Here is a 23,032-nt window from a genome sequence, read left to right as displayed (position 1 = left end):
TATAGGAGATTATCCTGTAGGACGTTTTCCTATAAGAGGTTATCCTATAGGATATTTTCCTATAGGAGCCCCGTTGTCTCATAGGAGGATGTCTCATAGGAGGTTGTCCATGGGAGGTTGTCCATGGGAGGTTGTCCTATGAGAGGCTATCCCTTGGGGCTTCGGTAAAGCCTCCGTTTCGGTGGGTACTATTCACGCCCTTCCCCTATTTATTCTATAAATATGGGGACAAATAGAGGAGATCATGGGCTGACGTCCGACGCTACCGCGACATTCTGAGTCGGCCATCGTACGTTACTTGAAATTACTCGTTGGACACATCATGAGACGTATAGACCACAAGCAGGCACAGAGGAATTTAATACATGGGCTGATACGTACACTACCTAGGTAAGTCAGGTGAAAAGGTATCACCGATATTTTGTAGGACTCGAGTTAATGTAACGAAATGGTCTACCGAGTCACCGTGTGTGGTCCCTGGGCCACACGAGCCATTTCGCAAATCGGTCCTTGGACCGGAGACGCCTATCTACGTCGTCTAGTAGCTGTTTGGCCCATCCGTGGAGGAACCAGTACCGCCTATCCGCAGTTGCTAGAATGACTGCGAAGTAGGCTAGAAGGAGTAGTGCATGGGGCTTATGCTGTCGAATGTCATCCATGACGGTCTTGGGGACGTCATATGCCCACCAAAGGAGCATTCCGACCTCGACATCGGGGCCATGACTTGCTATAACATTTGCTGATCTCTCCATATTTGAGACGAGCATGGTGTACTCTGCGCGATTGGAAAGTACTAGTAAGTCCTCAGTCTCGTAGAACTCAATGAGTAGAGAGAATGCGGAGGAGGTGTCAGGTGGAAGCGGGGATTGCTCGAGGATAATTTCGCCGCTGTGCACATGCGATCAGTTCCGATACAACAAACTCTTCTTCATCCGACTTGAGTTCTTTTCCGCGACGAGGAGTCATGGGGCTTGCACGAACCACTGCACGGATTGATCATCCTCCCCCAGTCGGAAAATAGAGTACACAAGAGGAGCCAAATTAGATTGGGTCATCCTGGGATTGAACTCCTTTAAAGTTGTCTTGAAGCCCTGTAAGACCGAGAAAAACTCCCATGTGCTTCTGACAGGCTCTGCAATGCAGCCATTTTCGGACCGGGTGGCTTGTGAGCAGACGTGCACAACAACAATCGACGCGTAGCACAGCATGGCCTTCCAGTTGGAGTCCCCAATATCAGATAGCAAAGTCCTGAATCTCTCCAGGCCCAGGGCATGGTGAGAAGCTCCGAGGGTGAGATATTCTCTCCTCCTGGATGGGAAGAGGTACGCCTTGTGGAGAGCAGCCAGTGAAAGGAGGCCGTGCATGACAAACGGGTGACGGTAACCTTGCTGGGGAAAGACGACACGCCATACATAGCGCAGGTCCTCACGGAATGCCATACTATCGCTGGTAGATACGCAGTAATGGTGCATCAGTTCGAGGTCCTGTATGGGTTGGGTCGTCGCCCCAAACGAGGATGGGTTGGATCTGTTTTCTTCTCCATGAGCATGATCATCCGCCGGTGGAACACTTCGCCATGCGTACCCAGAAGGAGTGGTGGACGCCAGATAGTCAGCCCAGGAGTTCAGGTCCCGCGGTGAGTTGACGGCGCCGGGAGTCGATGCTGCGCCTATCGATCCGGGACTGATACCAGCCTCAAATGTCCCGCCGGGCCGGCCATGATTCGCAGGGTCAAAGCTGCAGAGTACCCCGTACCGCGTGCAGTTCCAGCATATCGGGTGAACTTCGTCACACTATGCAAAGCAAGCATGTAAGATGGAGTGTCTGTCGAAGTGGAGATCACAGGTGGAGTCCCAATCTGGGAGTTCTGGATGGGGATGCCCTGTTAAGCTCGAAGTGCCAATGAGGTGTACGTACTTTGATTTTCCGCCGTTTGCATTCTGCGCATCCGAGACGAGACTTCTTGTGTGCACGGCGAGTAGGCATCGAGAGCTGTACAAGCAAAGAGGTTTCAATCCTTGCCCGTCGAATCGGGTGTTATTGCGGTGAGTAGAGTTCATTCGAGACATAGACCTCAGTTCGTACGTCGTAAAGAATACTCGGGTTTATTAGTGGTTTGGATGACTCTGTTCCAAGATACGAGATACGAGATACGCAACCGAATACGCGCATTCCACGCCTTGGCAGCACTCGTCATTGGCTGGAGTTGTCCTCAACTCAATGTGGCCACTCCAGTAATAAAAGCCGCGTACTCCTCGCCCTCACTGCCCCGTTGACCTTGCTGCACGAGCAGTTAGTGTGGCTAATGGGTTCTTGGCCGAAACAGAATCTCTCGGTGCCGGAGGTGGGAGGAGCAAGCCTTTACACAAAGTTTGCGAGAATAACCAAATTCAGAAGCACTTCGTGCTTTCACGCCAGAAGGGCAAAACGCCGAGCTGGTACCAGCTCTACTGGTCATCACGCGATTACGATGACATTACAATCAACCTGCTGTCGCTCACCAACAAGACCGGATCCACAGCGCGCTCTGTCACGCTAGACACTTTAGTTACGTGCTCCAGGGCTGGGTTGGCGATAGACCGACATGGACAATGGCTACTGCCCTCCATGGAGACCAGCCTCACAGACCCGGATACCAGAAGAGGTTCGATAGGAAGCACGGGTACGACATCGAAGAGGCGAAGAACGAGCGTAAAGCTACGATGTGCGGAATCTTGGCGAGGCCGAGCAGGAGTGGGCCAAGATCTTCCCGAGGTCTTCCCCGGCCAGTCGGACTCGTGGGAGGACATCGAGTTCTTGAAGTGGCGCCGGGATGAACCTATAGTACTGACAGGTACCCAGTCTTTTGCGGAAGTGTGTCGAAATTGGTGTGCAGGGAATTGTGGCCAGCACCCAAGGCGGACGGCAGCAGGATGGCAGAGTGAGCAGCTTGGGAGTCTAACGCGAATCGTGTATGCAGTTAGTGACAATATTGGTGTCTTACTGGACAGTGGCATCCGATGTTGTACTGATGTCGTCAAGGCGCTGACCCTCTGGGACATTTAGATGTTTGCGCTCATCGGCGGGCTGTATGCCTACCTAGGTATGAGATCGAAATCGGCTGCGAGGAAGGCGTGGAACACGTCCTGCATCTGGATCGAGTAATCCAATGGCACTGCCCTAGCACAGACGGCCGGGTCTCTCTGGTTCGTTCAAGCTGACTGTCGTCAGGACTCTCGTTGCAGTTTAACCATGAGCGGTCGTCTAGATTGGCCATAGGTTTCCTCCCTGGCGTTCGGATTGCCTCCTCGTGATGTTCGGCCCGACTATAACAGTGGAGAAATATTGTTACGGAGTAGAAACATGAGCCTGGTTCCAAAGTCTGGATTAGACATGCTCAAAGATCAGGCAGAGGTCACACCCCCAACTCCCATTGGAACATTGTCATCCCGTGCACCTCGATGGGGCGAGGCTGGTAGATGAATTTGTCCTGGGTGGGATGGCCAAGATGTGTGACGATTGAACGACCAGATGTCCCTGTTCGACGGTCTGTGATTAGAAGCGGAAGTGTCTAGTCCGCTCAGGGAACGACTCTAGATGGGCAAACGCCTTATTCGCTCTTTGTTACTAGAGCACTCCCAAAATTCAATTTGTCACTCCATGGCAAGACGATGTGCGATTTACATCCCATCAGAATGTGGCCAATGGCCAGCCTCCATGAGCCACAGGCAATTTGGTAAAAATGGGTGAATACATCTGAGAGTAACCCCGCCTCGTCGATCGATGGCTTCGGGTCGACCAGATGTGCATGGCACATCGCGGTCGGGAATTATTCGACACAAACCAATGACGTGTAGCAAAACTCTCGCCATATTCCGGTTCTGGAAATTGCTTTTCAAATGCCGGTAGTTGGTCCCATCAGTATGCAGGGTGTGCCGAAAAGCCCTGAACACTCAATAGCTTGGGAGCTGCCTATCCAACCACCTGTCGATGGCTACATCCGCTTATATGAATGGCCGCAACTGACAGGTTGGGAAAGAGGGTGTTGTAGATAAGGATTTCCTCGGCAGTCAAATCCCACATGGTCAAGCTTTCAGTTCATGAAGGGATAGTACTTCAGTAATAAGACATATAAACCACAGGATCTCCACAAATCTGTGCCACAGAAGTCCTCGTAGCGCGCCCTTTCTCCCTCTTTTGATACTTATTCACGGATCACCAAGACTCTGGCACAATAAGTCTTGACAATTGCAGTATGAACAACATGTACTTGAAGGCTTTCGCGGCTCTGCTTGCCGTCCCAGGGGCCCTATCAGCCCCTGCGATCGAGGATCGTCAATACAATGCCGCCCTCATGCGGTTCGAATGCTCGAAGCTCACCATCGAGCGTCTCGACCCCCTCGTCCAGCCGGGCTCGGTGCCTTCTGCCCACGTTCACCAGATCGCAGGGGGTAACTCGTTCAACGCCTCGATGACACCGGGAACTTACGACCCGCCCACCATGTCGACGTGCACGTCTTGCACCTATGCCGATGACTTCTCCAACTACTGGACCGCGAGCCTGTACTTTCGTGCTCGCAACGGCACCTTCAAGCGGGTCCCTCAGCTGACCAACCTCGGCTTGCGAGGCAAGAATGAGGGCTTGACAGTCTACTACAACTCTCCCTATGACGGCAAGACCAAGACTACTGCTTTCAAGCCTGTAAGTCGTGGAGCTCCAGGATTCCGCGACATTCGATACGCAAGGGACTAACTTGATGGGTACAGGGCTTCCGTATGATCGTCGGAGACCCTGAGCTGCGAAGCAGCCAAGGAGGCCAGAGGCAGCTCTGCCACCGGTGCGAGGTCAACATCGAGCAGAATCCCTTCGGAGGTGCGCCCTGCACGGGCTCAGACACCTTCGCGCTGCCGAGTGGCACCTGCGGCGGCGGCATTCGTGCCACCATCACGTTCCCGACGTACGTTTTCGCCATATGTTGATGGTCCTTTCTAGAGATCTGCCTTCTAACATGATGCTTCTGTCACTAGCTGTTGGGATGGGAAGAACGTAGACAGCCCCGACCACAAGTCCCACGTGGCATACCCCAGCAGTGGGACCTTTGAGTCCTCGGGCCCATGCCCGGCAACCCACCCGGTCAAGCTGCCCCAGGTGATGTACGAGGTCATGTGGGACACGCGGCAGTTCAACAACAAGGCCGACTGGCCTGCAGACGGGTCACAGCCATTTGTCTACAGCATGGGTGACAAGTGAGTATCTTCCGCCTTGGGTCGGGATGCTCTGATCACATAGAATACCGCTGACGGTTGTTGTAGGACCGGCTACTCTTGGCATGGCGACTATCTCTTCGGGTGGAAGGGCGACGCCCTTCAGCACGCCCTTGACATCAGGTGCAATGGAGACGCGTGTTCCGGTATGAAGACGCAGACTGCTGCGCAGGCCAACCAATGCATGCTCAAGTCAACAGTCAAAGAGGACGTTGAAGGATGTAAGTGTACCCTCTCTGCCATCCAAAATTTGTTTCGATCCTGCTGTTGCTGACACTGGCGATCAAGGGCTGACCGAGCTGCCCGGCGGTATGCCAATGAACTAAGGGACTAGATGGTTTTCTTTCTTATGCAGGTAGTGCAGATGAGCGATACAGCAGGGACACCGTCGTTTCAATCCCGTGTCTGCTCCATAATGTCCAGCCACCCCTCAATTCTTCTTTATTATGGGCGCACCCTCAATGACGGGGCCGGCCAAGACAAATGACTGACAGACATGATGCATTCTTTTCATCTGTACATAATCAAACCTAACAGTGCCCATGTCATTCTATTGCGCGATAACTCGATGTGATTCTTCAGTCGCGGCCTCGAATACCACTTCTTCCGTTCGCCCATCACCACCATGGATGCTCCAGGACCCTATCAATGCTCACTCTCTGGGCTGGATCCAGCCGCATCATGTTTTTTATCATATCCTTGGCTGCTGGAGTAAGATGCGGGGCATTATCCACCGACCATTGCTCGAACCTACAGGCTGGGCCTTCCGCTGCCCCTGTCTCCGCGAGCTCAGAGGCAAGACGGAAAAGCCTAGTCCAGTCATCATCGTCGACATGCTCCAAAAGGCCATCTGGAAGCGGGCCAAAATACATGAAATGCCGAACCACGATTTCTAGCCTTGAAGGTATGCCTTCGTCTCTCAGCTGTTGTATGGTTTCATCATCCAGGATCAACATGGAGCCACCTCCAAGGCCGTAGATGCACTATCGACGGATTATGAGTATAGGAATTGCGCATTGGATTGGTCGTCTTGAACCGAGGATTGTAAGGAAGGACTTACCACAAGCCCAAGTGAATATATCTCCGAGGCTTTGGCAACCCCTTTCCCACTCTGGCCTTCTGGGCTCCTCCACATGACGTTGCCTACTGCGTGAGGACCCCGTAGCGGCTGTTCGTCAACCAGTTTCAGGGCCAGGTCAAAGTCACCCAAAGCAACCTTTTCTACTCTCGGCTGTCCCCGGCCGTCGTGTGCCCAACCGATAAGGATATTGTCAGGCTTCACATCTTGAACGCGACACGCAGTATCAGCATCAAGGCCGCCTGATTTCAGCTGTCCAGAGGAGTGGCGGAGGGATGACAGACCTATATGTATCCAGTCCTTATCGTGAAGCTCTTTGACAGCCTCTGCCGTACATCGTAAAATCTTCTTGATTTCTTCAGGTTGGAAATCTGGATACTGGGTTAGGAGTGCTAGGAATGTGTGCTTGTAGTATTTGTACACCAAGACATGCTCCTTCTCGTTGTGATCAACATGCATCCGAAGGCGATGGCTGTCGGGAAATTCTTTCCTTAGTTCCTGTGAGAGGTTCAAGATGGAAGGCGACACGCCCTTTGCAACGTATGACTCTCCTTGGCATCTGCGCAGAGGCTGGTTAGGTCCCAGAACGGAATGCAGAGAGGGACGAGGGGTAGTCTTCAAACGCACTCTGCACGGTAAATGTTGTACTCAGGCTTGTTCGGCCACTTTCTTCGGAGCACTTCCTTGATGATGTACTCGCGGCCTGACTCGCCTCTGACCGTGGAAGATATCTTTCTGAGGCCAGTCTGCTCAAGGCTAGGTCTGGGGACTCTCGTGGACCACTGCTGAAGCCGACAAGCTGGTCGTACCAAGGACGCGAGGTTATGAACAGCGAATCCGCGAACTCTCATGGCTCCGGCAGGTGTTTCTGTGCGGAAAGCTGGTGGTTGATGGCCAGTGTAGTTGATACTCAAGTGCTGACTCCTTCATTTTTTACTGAAGTTGCTGCGGCGGTTCTCGTCGTGCAGAGCCGCAAGCGCCAACACACTGCCAAGGTTCAGTAAATGATTTCAGGTGGGGATACCTCCGATGCACCCCTGCCCGCTTCTGCCTACAGGATTCACGTACTACACACACTCAGATGCCATCACATTCCGGAAAGGATGTCAGGAATGGAAGAATCTAGTTTGGATATTTAATGCTAGCAACAGGTAAATACTGCGTCTATAGATTGGTTCGACCATGTGACAGAATCCTATACCGTTATTGTGCTCATTCTCTTTGCCCCAAACTTTGTCAGAAGGCTTGAGAATGTTTAGTATGGAGGCCAAACTGAACCGGCACATTCACCTGCAACCAAACCTTGTCCATCCCAGTAATCTCGTTGTCGGCCAACCTTCCAGGTCGACCGACTGGGCTTGACAGTCCCCGCCTGAGTGAATGAGACGCAACGGAGAGGCATCTCGGGACGAGGAAGAGGGAAGTGCTGGTTGTCCACGGCTGGTAAGCGCCGCGGATGCTCTGGCCACCAGGCATGATCTGGCCGGTGTAATCGTCGGGGCGAGACTGAGTCGACGTGTGTGATATGTGCTGGGGAAGATGTTAGAGGCACATGAGAAAAGTAGTGGCTACGGTGGCTTTGGACGTACTGGTGTGCTTTGTGGTGTAATGGCCATAGGCTGGACGGCCGTACCTTTCGAAGTCTCGCTGCATCTCGAAATGTCTGTAGAAAGATGTCCTTGGATGCTATCACGGCGCTCTGTGGTCCAGATAAGGAACAGTCGCAGACAAGGGATATCATGGATAGGTATCAAGTTGTGATTGACGGACAACATCGACAACAGCCGCCACGAGCGCGTGAATGCCCGGGGTCAACCCAACACCTGAAATCTCTGTACATTTCCACCAGGAACAAGCGCCGCCACACCGTTGACGAGTCCCGCACCCAGCAGCACATCCCGACCTCCTCGGGCCGCCTGCACCACCACAAGGGCCATCGTAACAACCGTCAGCTCGAGTACCGCGGCTGGTAGAGCGGTGCCCCGAGTAAGACGGTCCCAATGCGAGACCCGACTGCAGTCAATTCACCACGTTCTGTCACATACCACCCAATAAAACGATCCTGACAAGTGATCCTGACAAGTGATCCTGACAAGTGATCCTGTATCTGGGAAGGCTGTAGAAGCCTACGGGTCGTCATTGGCCCGTCCCCTGGTGAAGTCTCATGAACGTTGATCCACCTGTCTCGAAGTGTTCACCCACGTTGTCTGTTGTTGTTTTACCATCAACGACGCCCGCCTTCACTTGAAGCACCTTGATAGAGTCACCCCAACCAGTCCATTGCCTCGATATATTCACTTTGGCCTGAAGTAGTTAGATCACTTTCTCATTCACAGTCCCCAGCCGACTCCACCCACAGCTCCCTCGTGGGTATTTAAACCCTGCCACCCCTTCTGCTTCTCACCTTCTCTCACCTCTCCCTCCTTCCTTTTTCAAGCAAAGCGAGTGGTCGATATCGATCAACTGCTCGCCCTCGATCCCTCATCGACCCACCTCACGGTCATTCGATAGACCCAGACAGCCCCACCACACACCAACCTCGCCCTCGACCGCGAGTGCTCCTGTCTACAGTCGCTCAACCACCCTCATCCTAGTTGACCTCGAGTCTCTTGAAGCAAGCACATCGCAATGGCTTCCCGCTCCGGCCGATCGCAGGATCAGCAGGATCAGCAGCATGACTTCTCCATGGGCCCTTACGTCGCTCGCAGCGGTATGTATCGATCCTTCATCAACCAGCTCACTCGACATGTCCCTGCTAACTCAAATGCTCTTCGTAGCGGTCTCAACTGCTAGGACTTGGCCAGGCCACGGCATGAACACCCAACAGACCTCTTCCAGCGTCCAGGGTGGTGCTCGATCGGAGCCACTCCCACCGAGACCCTCCTCTCCGGCGCCGTCCACCGTCCACCCCGATGACTCGGCCAGCCTGCACCCATCTCAGACTGGCCCCGATACATCGTCTAGGAATTTCAACGTTGCCAACTTGAAACCCGCGCCTAGGAAGTTCAACGTTGCCAACTTGAAACCCGCGCCCCAGCGACGCAAGCCCTCGGCAGGCCTTCAGCAAGGTCACTCCTCCTTCGATGGCCCAGCTCCGACTCCATCCCAATACCCGGGGCCGGCGCCAATCGGCTATGGCTTCCTAATGCCCTACCCCGGACAGAACATGCCAAGCACCGGCAATGTCGGTGACTACGAGCCTCTTCCGTCCCAACGCTCGGGGCCGGCGCCAATCGGCTATGGCTTCCTAATGCCCTACCCCGGACAGAACATTCCAAGCACTGGCAATGTCGGTGACTACGAGCCTCTTCCGTCCTTCTATGGACGAGATGCGCCAAACGACGGATACAATACGGGCGCGCCTTCCACAGCAAGTTCCGCAAGCCGAGCCCCGTCTGACACGACGCAGAGCATCACGATGGGCTCAGCGACCGGGTCTGAGGGCACAATGTCGATGGCAGCAGTCAGCCAGAACCACGCGGTTGCACCCTTTGCCGGTGCCCCTCTGAGCCCAGTCGGCCCTCAGCTCCCGCAGGGCATCAGCATCGGAGTTCCGCCCGGCACCCAGGTGAACTTCCACTACTACCCAACGGACAACCGCCAGGTCCACATCCACAACAACGCTCCTGGAAGGGCGGTCACGAACAACAACCAGTGGTACGCGACCGACAACAGCACCAATGCCGAGAACGTGGGCAACACCCACAGGGTCGTCTCGCAGCACGCCACGGCTGGCCGCGAATCCGCGTATGGGGTTCACTGGAGCGGGCAGTGATTATGGCAAGGCTGTGGATTGACCTGGAACTGCTGATAGAGGAGGAATGCGGCCAGGGACCGGGGGGGGACGTCATTGGGAGACTTCATCCCAAAAGGCATTTCATGTATGCTGCTTTCATACTACCTACCTACCCTAGGGTAGGTAGCTAGCATAGGTCTGATTTGTAGATCTCTTTTTGGCCGGTACAATCTTCCCTAGGAGAGGGAAGCAAAAGTACATAGACCGATCACACTGTTTCGTGTGGATCCTCATTGACAAAGACAAATATAAGTAATAGACTCAGCTATTTTTAAACTTGCCCTCTCGATGACATTTCGAGGTCTCGAAATTTGAAGGTCCCAAAAACTGTAACAGGTTCTCATCTTGCATGGTGTGGGCGAACAATCGCTAGAGTACGCTTCCTGTCAACTTTAAGATTTACGAAGAACTAACGTTGACGTCGGGGATTCAGTTTGATTTGACCCTAGCATGACCATCGGCAGTTTCCGAGGAGCCAAGTAGAAGGTTTCGATTACCCAACCGCACGACAGAAAAGTCCGGGTTCAATGTCGATTCACTTACAGCTCCAATACCATCCAACCAAGGTACTTAGGTACTGAACAGCCAGCAGGCCCACATCATCTACTAGTACCTGCACACCCACCTATCAACCCCAGAAGATCTGAAACCCCTATTCGACCATATCCCAGAGCAACAGAAGAAGCCAAGGTGACAGCAGCCTAGAACGCAGAGCCAAGCGCACCGCCCAGCCCTCACTCGGCCGTAAATAAGCCGAGCCGCGATCCAAGCCAGACGTCGAAACAAGACTTACAACCCCTGCAAAATCATCTAGAAAAAAGCAAATTGGCCCAGGACAGCCAACCTCGCAGGGCCGAGCGATCACACGCAACGAGTGCCCAGAGATATCCCCTATTAGCTCTGTCCACAACTACAACATCAGCTTTCGTTACGACGCTGATGCGTCAACCGACATCTCGGCCGGCACTTGGGGATGGCTTCCTTGGCGGTGGGCTCCCGAACAAGGGCGAGCCCAGTCACGATGCCTGCACCTGGGCATCTCCGCACGCTGCGCGCCGGTCCCGCAGCGTTGGGACGAGGGCAGCTGTCCTGTTTGGGGGGGAACCCCTCACGATCTCCAACAAGCGGGATGGGAACGGAGGAAAAGTTTAGGGAATAAAAAGGGAGGGCTTGTCCCACCTTGAAAGTAAACAGAGGGGATCTTATATCCGGCCGCAGGAAAGCACATGCAGTGACTTGGTCTCTGGGAAGTTATAATCCGGAGTCAAGGGATACCACTTGCACACATCAATGGTCAAGCATATCAAGACGACAAGAAACAACTAATATCATTACATTATTCCCACCATGCTACACCAAGAAGAGACAGTGCCCCAGGGGTACACGCTCGTCACGCAGCCAGGCGAGGGCAGCAACGACGCAAAGGCGATCCACCTCCGCTCCGACGGGCAAAACACGGCGCAGTGCGACTTCACCCTCGAGGCCGTCCGGCCCAACGTCTTCCGCACGACCTTCACGTCGGCGTCGCACCCGCTGCCCCCCTTCCCAAGCGTCCGCCGCCCGCCCGCCGACAGCGCCAGCACCGCGAAAACCAGCATAACAACAACAACAGAACATAAAATCATCACCCTCCGCGACAGCCAGGCCGGCACGACCGCCACGGTCGACTACACCCACACGCCCGTGGTGACGATCCGCCTGGACGGCAGCAACGGCGACGACAAGCAGCCCCCCCTGCACGCGGACCTCCCGCACCGGTCGTACGCCCTCGACGGCCCCGGCGCGGCGCACTACTCCGCCTACAGGCCGGGGACGCTGCACGTCGGGCTGGGCGAGAAGGCCGCGCCCATGGACCTGTCGGGCCGCGGGTTCCTCATCACGGCGTCCGACACCTTCGGGTACGACTCGCACCGCACCGACCCGCTGTACAAGCACCTGCCGCTGCTGATCAGCGTGGCCCCCGGGAGGGGGGGTGGCGGCGCGGTGGGGATCCTGTCGGCGTCGCACGCCCGCGCCGCCTGGGCCGTCGGCAGCGAGATCGACGGCCTCTGGGGCCGCTTCAAGGCGTACCGGCAGGCGCGCGGCGGGCTCGAGGAGTACCTGATCGTCGGCCGCAGCGTCGCCGACGTGGTGCGGTCCTACGCGGGGCTCGCGGGGCTGCCGCTGCTCGTGCCGCGGTACTACCTGGGCTACGTGTCGGGCGGGATGCGCTACAGCATGCTGGACGGGCCCCCGCAGCGGGCGGCGGACGCCATCGTGGGCTTCCTGGACCGGTGCGGCGAGCTCGGCATCCCCGTGTCGGCGCACCAGATGAGCTCCGGGTACACCGTCTCCGAGGCCCCGCCCAGGACGCGCAACGTCTTCACGTGGAACCGCCACCGCTTCCCGGACCCGCGGGCCTTCACCAGGGACGTCCACGCGAGGGGCGTCCGGGTCCTGGCCAACATCAAGCCGTACGTGCTGGCGAGCCACCCGGACTACGACAGGCTCGCGCGGGAGGGCGCGTTCCTCCGGGACCCGGGCACCGGGGGCGGGGCGGCGGTCGCGCGGCTGTGGAGCGCGGGCGGCGGCGAGAGCGGCGAGGGCAGCCACGTCGACTTCACCAGCGAGGCCGGGTTCCGGTGGTGGTACGAGGGCTGCCGGGCCCTCAAGGAGGTCGGCATCGACGCCATGTGGAACGACAACAACGAGTACAACACCCCCGACGACAGGTGGGAGTGCGCGCTGGACCTGCCCGAGGGCGTCGACGCGGCGGTCCAGGCCGGCATCACCACCACCAACAGCAAGCAGATCGCCCTGTGGGGGCGGGCGGCGCACACGGAGCTGATGGGCCGCAGCTCGTGGCAGGCGTGCGTGGACTCCTCGCCGGACGAGCGGCCGATGGTGCTGACGCGCAGCGCGACGGCGGGCACGATGCGGTACGCGTGCGCGAGCTGGAGCGGCGACAACGTGACGAGCTGGGAGGGCATGCGCGGGAGCAACGCGCTGGCGCTCAACGCGGGCATGTCGCTGATCCAGTGCTACGGGCACGACATCGGCGGCTTCGAGGGCCCCCAGCCGACGCCCGAGCACCTCGTGCGCTGGGTGCAGATGGGCGTCCACTCGCCGCGCCTCGCCATCAACTGCTACAAGACCTCCCCGGAGGACAACCTCGTCGGCGAGGTCATCGAGCCCTGGCAGTACCCGGAGTCGACGCCCCTCGTGCGCGCCGCCATCAGGCGCAGGTACGAGCTGCTGCCGTACGTCTACTCGCTCAGCGTCGAGAGCCACGTCTCCGCGACGCCGCCGCAGCGCTGGACGGGCTGGGGCTACGAGGCTGACGAGACCGTGTGGACAAAGCCCATCCTGGCCGGCGACACGCAGTACTGGCTCGGCGACGCCCTGCTCGTCGCCGGCGTCTTCGAGCCTGGCCAGAGCCACGTCGACGTGTATCTGCCTTCTTCCGACGACCCGGCCAGGCCCGCGGGTGACGACGGGGTCGTCCGGTACTCGAGCCAGGACGCGTCCCCGACGACCGCATTCGGCTTCTTCGACACCAACGCCCAGGACGGGCTGTCCTGCCTGCCTTCGGGGGCATGGCACCGCGTCGACGCCACCCTCGACTTTGAAAACGGGGCCCGAGGCGGACGGCTGCCTCCGAACCACATCCCCGTGCTGGCGCGGGCCGGCAGTGCCGTGCCCGTGGGCAAGAACCGCCATACGACATCGGCCCCGGGCTCGAACCCCGAGTTCCCCGGGGAGGAGAAGGACGACTGGCGTGGCGTCGAGATATACCCGCCCGCGCCCGGGCAGACCTCCTCGGTGGATAGCAGCGCGCGCAAGGCCGTCTTCGAGACCACCTGGCATGAAGACGACGGCTCCAGCGCCGCACACATTGCCGATGTCCAGCGTTGTACCATCACCCTGGAGTACACCGTGGACCTGCATTCCGAGAGCGGTGGGATCGATGTCAAGTGCACGATCAAGGGCACCGGTAAGAGAGAAAAGGACGGCACGGGGTTGGCCTGGCAGCCGCTTTGGCTTGACAACGGGCTCGACGTCGTCTTGCCCAGGGGCCTTGGGGCCAAGGTCAATGGGGCTTCAGATGTGACCGATGCGAGGAGTGGATCTGAAGCCTATGCCAGCCAAGGCAGGAACATTTGGAACATTCCTGTAACCAGGGACTGGTCAACATGACCGTCTCGTGCCAAAGATGGATAGCTGTAACGGACGGGACAATAGGTACCGCTCCTGTATTCGGCCGCAAATTCGAGAAGAGGCGCAGGGCGCAACTCATCTATGGCACTGAAGCACTCGGCCACATTTAGTTCTCGGGTATCCAGGCCAGGTAGATGAATAGTCGCACGTCACAATACAGAGGTCACGGATTAATGGAGGCGCGTCGACGGCCATAAGCCTGGACGGTCCCGATTGCCTTGGGTTTTGATGGCGTTTGTAGCCCATTGCCCTATCCATCACATGGCGACGATTCGACAGCCGAGAGTAATCCAAAGACGTAGAGCGGCACAGGGAGCGATCTGAGGGTCCCGTCTGCCTGTTTGTGCCCGTGGGGCATACGCCATGGACCACAGATAGGACAAACATACCCCGGGTATGAGCCCGATTCCAGCGGTGACCCGGTCATGCTGGTTTACATACCTCCTCAAGAACCTCTGCCAACACCTCCCGGGCAACCTGGGGGTCCATCCGTTCGGCCGGCCCGTTCCTCATCATCTTGCCGACGAGGAACATGAGCTGGCCCGTGGGGTACTCTGCGTCCTTGTGGCCCCTGTGGCCCTTGTGCCTCCTTGGGCCTGGGGAGTAATACTTGGAAAAGTGCAGCACCATCATGTGGTTGTTTTGCGTCGTCTCGATGGCCAGCTCCCGGTACTGCTCCCGGGACAGCGAGTTGAACCAGAGGCCCTCCGCCTCGATCGCCTGATCGATGCTCGCGTAGCCCCCGGGCGACGCGCCGCCGAGCTCGCCGCGGTAGACGGCGAAGAGGAGGTCCTTGGCGACGGTGGGGCTGATGCGCGTCCCGTGGAGGTGGTAGACGATGTCTGCGAGGTGCCTGGCCGGCACGCGGGCGCACTCGCCGTCGGCCGAGATCTCCAGCGTCTGGACCGTGCCGTCGGCCGAGGCGTTGCGCTGTGATGTGAGCCGCCCGAGTTCGTGGAGGACCCAGTTGCCGACCAAGGTGCCGGCCCGCGTGGACCAGTTGTCGCCCAGCCGGTCCTGCAGGTGCTGGACAACATTGTAGAGGTACTCGACTCGGCGGCCGTCGTCCAGCTGCAGCAAGGCCAGTGCATCCTTCGTCCTGAGGCCGTATGTGTACACCAGGTCGTCGACCTCGGCATCAGGCAGCATGCCCAGGTTGTCTCGCAGGTGAGAGACAAGCTGGGGGCTGAGGGTGACGGGGGGCAGGTCTGGGTCCGGCATATATCGATAGTCGACCTCGCCTTCTTTGCCGCGGAGCCGCCTTGTCTCGGTGCCGCCAATGGACCAGCCACGGGTCTCACCGGCAACGACGCCGCCGGCCTCGAGCAGGGCAATCTGACGGTCGCGCTCGGCGATGATGGCGTCCTCGACGGCCTTGAAGCTGCTCAGGTTCTTGATCTCGGTCCTCTGGCCGAGCGGCAGGGGGTCTTCGGACGGGTGCCGGTATCGCCTGACGCTGACGTTGACGTCGGCTCTCAACCCACCGGCCTCCATGCCGCTGACGCACGAGTCGACGGCATTAAGGTACATCTGGACCTTCCTGACGAGAGCAGCGGCGGTTTTCGGGTAGTGGATGTCTGGATCCGTGATGATCTCGATCAGTGGCACGCCGACCCGGTTGAAATCGACCCACTGGACGCCGTCGGGGCGGGCGATTGTCTTGGCCGTGTCCTGCTCCATCTGGACCTGCCTGATGCCCACGCGCACCTTCTTCCCGTCCTGCTCGGCGATCCCATCCCTCTGGTACAGCGTGATGTACCCGTTCTTGGCGAATGGCTCGTAGTATTGGGTGATCTGGTAGCCACTGGGCTGGTCCCACCAGAAGTAGTGCTTGCGATCCCACCTGCTGACCTGCTGTATGCCGCAGTTCAGGGCGAGTGCGGCGCGCAGGGCGGGGACGAGGGCTTCCTGCTGAAACAGTGGCTGGGAGCCGGGCACGGCGAGATCGAACAGGGCGGCGTGTGTGTTGGGCTCGTCGGACGGCGCAGGTTGACTGGCGGGCGAGAAGAGCTTGTGTGGGGTGTTGAGCTGCGCGTGGATCTCGATGCCGACGACGAGCTGCCAGCCAGGGACAAGCTGCCGGTCGTCATTGGACAAGTCCTTTGCCCCAGAGGCCTTCTGTGCCTTGGCAGCACTCTTGAGCTTCTTCCGCAGGGGAACAGAAGCGTCGGGGGGAGCTGGCGCGTTGGAGAGGTCGGCAGGCTGCAGGGCGGCGGGCGCAGGTGCGGATGAGGAGAAGGAGCGGCTGGGCAAGACGGGCACGACTCTGCCAGCAGGGAGGGCGGAGCGGAGCAGTGGTGAGAGAGGACGAAGGCGAAGGTGCAGACAGCCGCGGTGGTGAAGCTGGCCGGCAAGCAGGTAGCTGCTCAGCTCCCGGACGGGGATTCGGGCCATTGCTGGGATGAGGTCGACAGAGGCATCCAAGCTGGGTGGGCTAACGCTGCGTCGAGTCACCTGGCAAGAGCAACAATGGAGCGACGGCGTCGACGAGGTTGACGATGTTCGAGATTGCTTCAATGTTGCTTGCGCGCAACAATCAAGCTCCGCCTGGTTGAAGCTGCGATAAGATAAGGCGGGTGATGGTCCGTGCGGGAAAGGTACGGGGTACAAAGTACATACGTCCCCTCGTTGGACCCTGAGAGCAATGACGTAGAGGCTAGACGGCCTTTCTGTATTTTTAGGACGTGCCTTATTTGGCCCCCAGGACCCTGAAGAACGGTGGCGAGGCGGTTGTTTTGGGGGCAAATCGATGGGGTAGTTAGTGCATATTGGTCCCAACTTGCGCCGCACTAGACAGACCGCATGACTGGCAGCTCGCTTTGGCTTGGTGCTTACCCCAGCCCAACTACGACGGCGTCCGCGACTTTCTCTACCTAGGGAGATGGAATTTCTTCCAAAAACACACAACCGCCCCGATAGCCCATTTATAGCACTCTTCCGCCCGCTAGATCTACTTTTCAAATCTTATCCTTTCTCCTACCAAACCCCACTTATTTACCAGTTCGCACGCCTCATTTCCTATCATCAGACAGGCACCAAGCACTCTACCTGCGCCTCACCTCTCGCCATCTCGACATCTCAACACTCATTCTAGAGGACAGACACCACAAGACATCGCACCAAGACACACATATAAACCAAATAGACACAAAATGGCCAAAAAGACAAAGTACAAGCCAACCCACGCCTCCGACGCGCCCCCTGCCAACTGGACGGCCACGCGCCCGCACAAGTACTGCGGCAGGATGGACGCCGCCAGCACGCGCCAGGGCAAGGCCAACAAGACCCACCACTGCGAGGCCTGCGCCGTCATCAGGGCCCGCATCGAGCGCATAGACTCGAGGGCCACCAACGACAGGAGGGACTCCAAGATGGCCTGGGCTGCTGGGGGTGACGACGACTGGTAGCCAGCCAGCCTGGCCGTGCTCTTCTGGGCCCACCACGACTACCGGTGGCGCGTTCATCTTTCACGGCTAGTCACGACCGTATAGATCATTTCCTTTCACCCTGTTGGCACCAACTTTCGCTGCCCGCCAGCCTCAGTCCGAAGAACCCAGCCTTTTTACGATTGTTTATGGGTCCTCGTTGTTGCATGCCTCTTCGTGGAGTCCCCCCTCCCCCCCCCGCATGAGAAACCATCGCCCCCTACCTGGTGTGCCCAACTCGAGGACACAGTCAGACATTGCGCATCCAGCAAGACAAAGAGGTCACAACGGGGTTTGAACGCAGTGGCAGTGCTGTCCCTTCCTCTTCGCCACTTCCGAGACCCTCGTCTTGTCACCCGCCCGCGGGGTGCCGGATCTTGGCTGGATGATTCGGGGCACTCACTCTCTTAAATCCGACACGGGGGCTGCAGAGGCGGACACAAAAACACACTGGCCCCACGGCTATTATCGATGCCGTCAGATTATGGCCTCCAGCTGTTTTATCATTTTTGTCTTTTCGTTTGTTCTTTCGCGGTCTGTCAACGGCCGCCCGCAGAGGCGAAGCACAGCCGCACAAATGATACCCTTACACAGATAAAGCACACGATAAAGTACACATGATGCTGTGCTGCCAAAGCAGGCATTTTAATACCATGGTTTTAGACTGGCGCTGAAATATATCCTTTTTCTTTTCCTGTCTGACGTGTCCCTATAGTGCCTCGCCCGTGTATCCATCGTCATTCCTCTTACCATAGATGACATTCCCTCTCTTTCCACTCCTACACATGTAGTTACTGGGGTGCCATTTTCAACAAGAGACGCCCTCCATCCTGTTCACTGTCTCGTCTGTGGGAGGGGCGGGGCTGTCGGGCGGTGTGGTGTACTGGTCGAAGGCTGGCTGATCCCATGCCAGAACGTCGAGCGGGGGAGACCGGCATCCCAGTCAGTCATTGGCAGCCGTTCCCAAGGCCATCCTGTTCGGCAGGGCCTCATCAGCGGTGCACGCTCTCTTCAGCCAGGGCCCCACGCACACCCTCGCTAGGATCACCGCCGGGCCGTCCTGGTCTTTGTTGTGCAGGCCCGCGGCCCGGCCGGGCCTGCAGGTTAGGATTCGGGCGCCAAAAGGTCTGCGGACGCAGGAATCGCGAATCCCATCGCGGTACCCTACCCTCCCATGCCACGGACGGACTTGAACGCCGCCTCCCACCCCTCCCCGGCGCGGGTCTTGTTGTTCGCTGTGTTTTCTTCTTGTTGTTCTCCTGCCTCATATTCTCGGCTCCGACGCAGGTAGACAGGCTCATGGTGATCTATCGATATTATTTCAACACCCACCCGGGGGTCAGGGACTCTGGTGCACCTTTGGAGGTGGTGGTGGCTTTCGGGGTTTTGCAGAATTCTCTTTTTTGTTTTCCCTTTTCCCTCTCTTCATTCCTCTCCTTCCCCTCCTCATCGATCGGTCGGCGGCGGCGGGGCTCGGGGGATGGGGTGGGGCTTCGAGGCAAGGCTCTCCGGGGCGGCATTGTTTGAGTAGAGGATGTCGGGGAAGTCAGTCGGCCAGGAACAAGCAGAGAGCCAGAGGGGCTAGGTCTTTGACCGACGCCATGGGCCTCATAGTTGGTGCTGTTAGCCCCGCGTGGGTGCGCCGGGGACAGGAAGCTTTCAGGGCCGGTGTGTGAGGAGTCCTCTCATTGCTTGTTCGGGTAGGGCTGGCTCATGGCGATCAACGGCGATCCAGGGATGGTCCCGGGGCCAAGGAGTGCGATGGGCTGTTCGATCGGTGTCTGTCATACTAGTCGATAAGCAGGGTCGTCATTCTTTGCTGATGGAGGCCGTCACTGCTCCTGAAAATTTGCATGCGCGGGGAGACGAAGCACTGCGCTGTTGGTTGGCCTGTTCAGGCACCTGACAGTAGGTACCGATCTGAGAGGAGCCAGCCATTACGTGTGAGGCCCGCCCTGCTATCCACCCAGGGTGCTGGAGCCAGAGGTCGTCGGACGGGGCCGGAGAGGGCTCGTTGGCCAAGTGGTTATTCCGTCGATGAAGTTGGTTCGAGTTCGAGTTGAGCCCGGAAGGCGGAGCCCGGAAGGCGAAGTGGGAAGACGCCGGGGGGCAAAAGTCAAGGGTGTCCGGTTTTGCAGCGGGAACAACTTGAGTAAAAACAAATGCGGGCACGCTGTGGCCATGGCCGCGCCGGGCTGTTCGGTCTTCATCAACCTCGGGGTGGGCAAAAGACAAGCAAGTAGTAAGCCATGCCTAGGCAGCAGATATGCTTGTGACGGCTGAAGTTATCATCCCAAGTGTCACTGGGCAAGAATAAACAGCCATGGGAGGCAGATTTTGTATCGTGAAGGGATACACTTTGAGACGACGCGTAGCTAGCTCCAGACCGGACACCTAGGTCATCTGTAACGAGGGGCTTCGGCTGGTCAACGTATTTGGGTGGGTGTTGGATAGAAGGAAAATGCCCACACAGGGAGGGTGATGAGCCTCCAACAACCTCTTCTCGTCATCACGACACTGAATGTGTCTAAGGGCTCTGTTGCCCTTTCAATGCTGTCGTGTTAGTGTATGCGCACTGCGTCATGATTCTTTCCTTTTGGTTTCCTCTTTTCTCCTTTCTTTTTTTTTTCGGGGGGGGGGGGGGTGGGTCGGTACTGTGTGGGGGGGCTGGGTGGTGGTAAAAAGGACCAGTTGACAGCAACAACCAATGTCGATGTCTCTTACCAGATGTGAGGCCCAAATAAAAAATTGATAATGGACAACTTGCTGGCACAGCCCTTCCCAAACATTGCCGGCGCGGGACTGGACTTATCAGACGTGGGCACTACTCGTATGTAGGTGCGACTAATTTCTGGTCCTTGGAAATTCCTGGCGGTGAGTTCCAGATGTCATTGCAGACTTTTCCTACTTGGCGCGCGAGGAGGATAGAGGCCTGATTCCGTGCCTCGGGGTTGATGCCCAATTGCATGGCATCTCTCAGGAGCAAGTGGGCTCGGGGCAGAAGGGCTTCAGTGCAATGTGAGCCGGAACAAGACCCTGATAGAACGGTGTCCCCCGTGAGCATGTCCCCGAGCGCGCTTTTGCCAGCGCCAGCAGCGTCGCAAACTTGTCTTCGTAGGCATTATTCCAGAGCAAACAAAAACCTGGAAAACGTCCCCACGGGGTCGAGACCCAATCTCGCGGCGAAACTGTTTTCTTTTCTTCTTCTTTTTTTCAGTGTCGGATAACTTGTATAATATCGCTACTGCCCCGTGGCCGCGTGTGACGGACGTCCAGGTCACGGTGTCATCGGTTCCGGTATCGAGTTCCTGGGTGCAATCGAGACACGCGCGGCTGGTTTCTTCGGAGGCTGTGCCGAACCAATCACAGAGCCTCACGGGGAGACGTCTACCTGCGAAAGACAGAGCTCGGCAGAGTTCAATGTTCGTCTTCTATCACTATCTCCTTTTTAGACAGTGTTGCGTTTGGATGAATGTCATCTTGATCGAATCGGCCATTCTGTGCAACAATTGCGCCGCGGGATAGGCCACATAGGCAAAGCCACCCATGAAGAATTACAACGACAATGTTAAAGAAGGTAAAGCTAACACACTGAACAACACGAAACCTTGCACACCCCATCGTGCAGAAAATTTCAGAGTCTTGTGTCCAGGGTCATGTCCTAGCACTCGAGGTAGACGACTCGGCCGAATCGTAGGGTGGAGCCAGCCCTCTTTCACTTCTCCGTGGGGGATGGCAGGTTCTTCCTGTTGATCGATCGGAGACGAGTATTGAGTCAAGCCAAACCAAGTCGCGAGAGAGCTCGATGGCCCAATGAGTCGAGCGGCAGACGGGACGGAATTATCAAACAGGTGGCCCGTCTCGTGCTACCCTCGCAGATCTCGAGCGGGCACCTCCTCCCAGGCCCCACAACCTTGGAACTAATCTGCCTGTGGACCGCAGCAGTAGCGAGACTCTCAGGCTGTGGGCTAGGCCGAGGGACAAAGGATCTATGAAATTACGGAGAGCGGACTGCCAGGCGGAATTCTTAGAGATGCCCCGGCATTGCCGCAACCTTGGAAACCTTGCTAGCACTCTGAGGACGTAAATGAACTTTTAGCTCAAACAGACGGCCTGTTGCTTCATCGAAGCATTTCAGAAAGTCAAGCGTCCTCTTGAAGCCATGTCATGCACCTGTTCTCGCTGAAGAAGCACCCGCACCAACCGAACATTGAGGATGTTCACGTGCACCGCGGGGCCTTCTTTACCAGCTCACTGAACAGTGAGAAAAAGAATATTATCTCAGAAGCGATACCAGCAGATTATTGACCCATATCTAAATAGATTAGTTGCAAAAGATTCCATCACACGGCCTGTTCGTGTCGTGTGAGGACGTAAAGGGACCCGACCAGATTTGGTGAAGCCAGCACCCTTGTGCCTGGGAAACATTGCAGTCCGCTCATGGTCGCCACAATTACCGAAGGACTGACTGGCCGGGGTGTTGGCCAGGCCGAGGGATCCCAAAGGATCAGGCCGCCAGTGTCACTCACTCGGTTATCAATGTAAATTACATCACAGCCGCGCAAACCTTACGGGATATCGGCAGATACTGCGGGCTCCTAACTTAGAACTTGCTACCCAGGTTTCAGCAGGTGGGAACCGTGCCTGGATGCCGAGCGGTATTTCTCAAGTGAACCTGTTGGATCCGCCTGGGCATGAATCTGATATGGAAAACGTACGGCTAATATCAGGAGAAGACAGCGGAGGCACCTTCAACTGTACTGCCCCTGAAGCCGAACCGTGCCCTTGAGTTGCTATTCCCGTGCGAGGGGGTTATCAAGCGGGAATTGGGCGCATTCCAAGGTTGGTCTCGTTGTCCGTGGACGCCCAGTCTAGTTGGCCTACTGTGCCGCACACGACGTAGTAGAGGCAAAGAGCAGGACACATTCAATAATTCCATTTTGGTCGAGAGGCGACTTGATTCTTGCAGGGTGGGTCTGCTGGGCATTTGCTCCCACCCCTCAGGCTCTCTCTTCCTGTGCGGCTGTGCCGCTCCCTCATCTACACTCCTGTGTATAGATCGAGATCTTGTGTTTTTGCCGTTGATCAGCCAAGCGGGTCCTCGGGGCCCTGGATCTCGGTCTGGTGGGAGAATCTAAAGCAGAGCCGGAGCACAGTGTAGCTTTTCATTGGCTCATTTTCCGGCACCTATTCCGATAATTGTGATTGGTTCTTCAGGGATGTTCTGTGTCGACCGGGTACTCCGTAGGTCGCGCAAGGTCACCTTCAAATGTTTGTGGATGGTGGTGGACG

General features: G+C 57.1%; 7 protein-coding genes across 7 annotated transcripts; 4 read left to right on the top strand and 3 right to left on the bottom strand.

Annotated features, from left to right (window-relative positions):
- Window positions 1-370: 370 nt before the first annotated feature.
- KVR01_008092 (uncharacterized protein) lies at window positions 371-2,035 on the bottom strand. The gene is made up of 4 exons (XM_044784572.1): window positions 1,918-2,035; window positions 1,585-1,793; window positions 982-1,527; window positions 371-888 (listed from the first exon to the last, which is right to left on the bottom strand). Exons 1-4 carry the CDS (start codon window positions 1,984-1,986, stop codon window positions 462-464), a joined length of 1,251 nt encoding a protein of 416 aa, XP_044643070.1. The 5' UTR covers window positions 1,987-2,035; the 3' UTR covers window positions 371-461.
- A 2,208-nt stretch (window positions 2,036-4,243) lies between these two features.
- On the top strand, window positions 4,244-5,570 carry KVR01_007783 (uncharacterized protein; the record flags this gene model as incomplete). Its single annotated transcript, XM_044789447.1, has 5 exons — window positions 4,244-4,681; window positions 4,747-4,937; window positions 5,008-5,226; window positions 5,293-5,465; window positions 5,533-5,570. 5 exons carry the CDS (start codon window positions 4,244-4,246, stop codon window positions 5,568-5,570), a joined length of 1,059 nt encoding a protein of 352 aa, XP_044642761.1.
- A 291-nt stretch (window positions 5,571-5,861) lies between these two features.
- Window positions 5,862-7,304, bottom strand: KVR01_008336 (uncharacterized protein; the record flags this gene model as incomplete). The annotated part of the gene is made up of 4 exons (XM_044793676.1): window positions 6,950-7,304; window positions 6,607-6,881; window positions 6,305-6,528; window positions 5,862-6,227 (listed from the first exon to the last, which is right to left on the bottom strand). The coding sequence occupies exons 1-4, from the start codon at window positions 7,171-7,173 to the stop codon at window positions 5,862-5,864; spliced, it is 1,089 nt and encodes a 362-aa protein (XP_044643314.1). The 5' UTR covers window positions 7,174-7,304.
- A 1,646-nt stretch (window positions 7,305-8,950) lies between these two features.
- Window positions 8,951-10,097, top strand: KVR01_008282 (uncharacterized protein; the record flags this gene model as incomplete). The annotated part of the gene is made up of 2 exons (XM_044793686.1): window positions 8,951-9,032; window positions 9,100-10,097. The coding sequence occupies 2 exons, from the start codon at window positions 8,951-8,953 to the stop codon at window positions 10,095-10,097; spliced, it is 1,080 nt and encodes a 359-aa protein (XP_044643260.1).
- A 1,368-nt stretch (window positions 10,098-11,465) lies between these two features.
- KVR01_008129 (uncharacterized protein) lies at window positions 11,466-14,294 on the top strand (the record flags this gene model as incomplete). Its single annotated transcript, XM_044791751.1, has 1 exon — window positions 11,466-14,294. The coding sequence occupies one exon, from the start codon at window positions 11,466-11,468 to the stop codon at window positions 14,292-14,294; it is 2,829 nt and encodes a 942-aa protein (XP_044643107.1).
- Window positions 14,246-16,961, bottom strand: KVR01_008199 (glutamyl-tRNA(Gln) amidotransferase subunit PET112). The gene is made up of 2 exons (XM_044790753.1): window positions 14,330-16,961; window positions 14,246-14,268 (listed from the first exon to the last, which is right to left on the bottom strand). The coding sequence occupies exon 1, from the start codon at window positions 16,707-16,709 to the stop codon at window positions 14,739-14,741; it is 1,971 nt and encodes a 656-aa protein (XP_044643177.1). The 5' UTR covers window positions 16,710-16,961; the 3' UTR covers window positions 14,246-14,268; window positions 14,330-14,738.
- Window positions 16,962-17,467: 506 nt separating this feature from the next.
- KVR01_008182 (uncharacterized protein) lies at window positions 17,468-17,722 on the top strand (the record flags this gene model as incomplete). The annotated part of the gene is made up of 1 exon (XM_044794866.1): window positions 17,468-17,722. The coding sequence occupies one exon, from the start codon at window positions 17,468-17,470 to the stop codon at window positions 17,720-17,722; it is 255 nt and encodes an 84-aa protein (XP_044643160.1).
- Between the last annotated feature and the right edge of the window lie 5,310 nt (window positions 17,723-23,032).

This window comes from Diaporthe batatas (assembly GCF_019321695.1).
Source record: "Diaporthe batatas strain CRI 302-4 chromosome Unknown Contig00009, whole genome shotgun sequence".
Classification (NCBI taxonomy): Eukaryota; Fungi; Ascomycota; class Sordariomycetes; order Diaporthales; family Diaporthaceae; genus Diaporthe; species Diaporthe batatas.
The sequence above is the reverse complement of the archived record's forward strand: the minus strand, read 5'-3'. Positions and strand labels throughout refer to the sequence as shown.

Bases quoted from the DNA above. Each gene is read 5' to 3' on its own strand.
- KVR01_008199 (XM_044790753.1), bottom strand. From the start codon at position 16,709: ATGGCCCGAATCCCCGTCCGGGAGCTGAGCAGCTACCTGCTTGCCGGC.
- KVR01_008092 (XM_044784572.1), bottom strand. From the start codon at position 1,986: ATGCCTACTCGCCGTGCACACAAGAAGTCTCGTCTCGGATGCGCAGAA. The intron at 1,528-1,584 runs GTACGCATGGCG...AGAAGAAAACAG, and splicing joins GCGTCCACCACTCCTTCTGG to ATCCAACCCATCCTCGTTTG. The intron at 889-981 runs GTTCGTGCAAGC...GCATGTGCACAG, and splicing joins GATGATCAATCCGTGCAGTG to CGGCGAAATTATCCTCGAGC.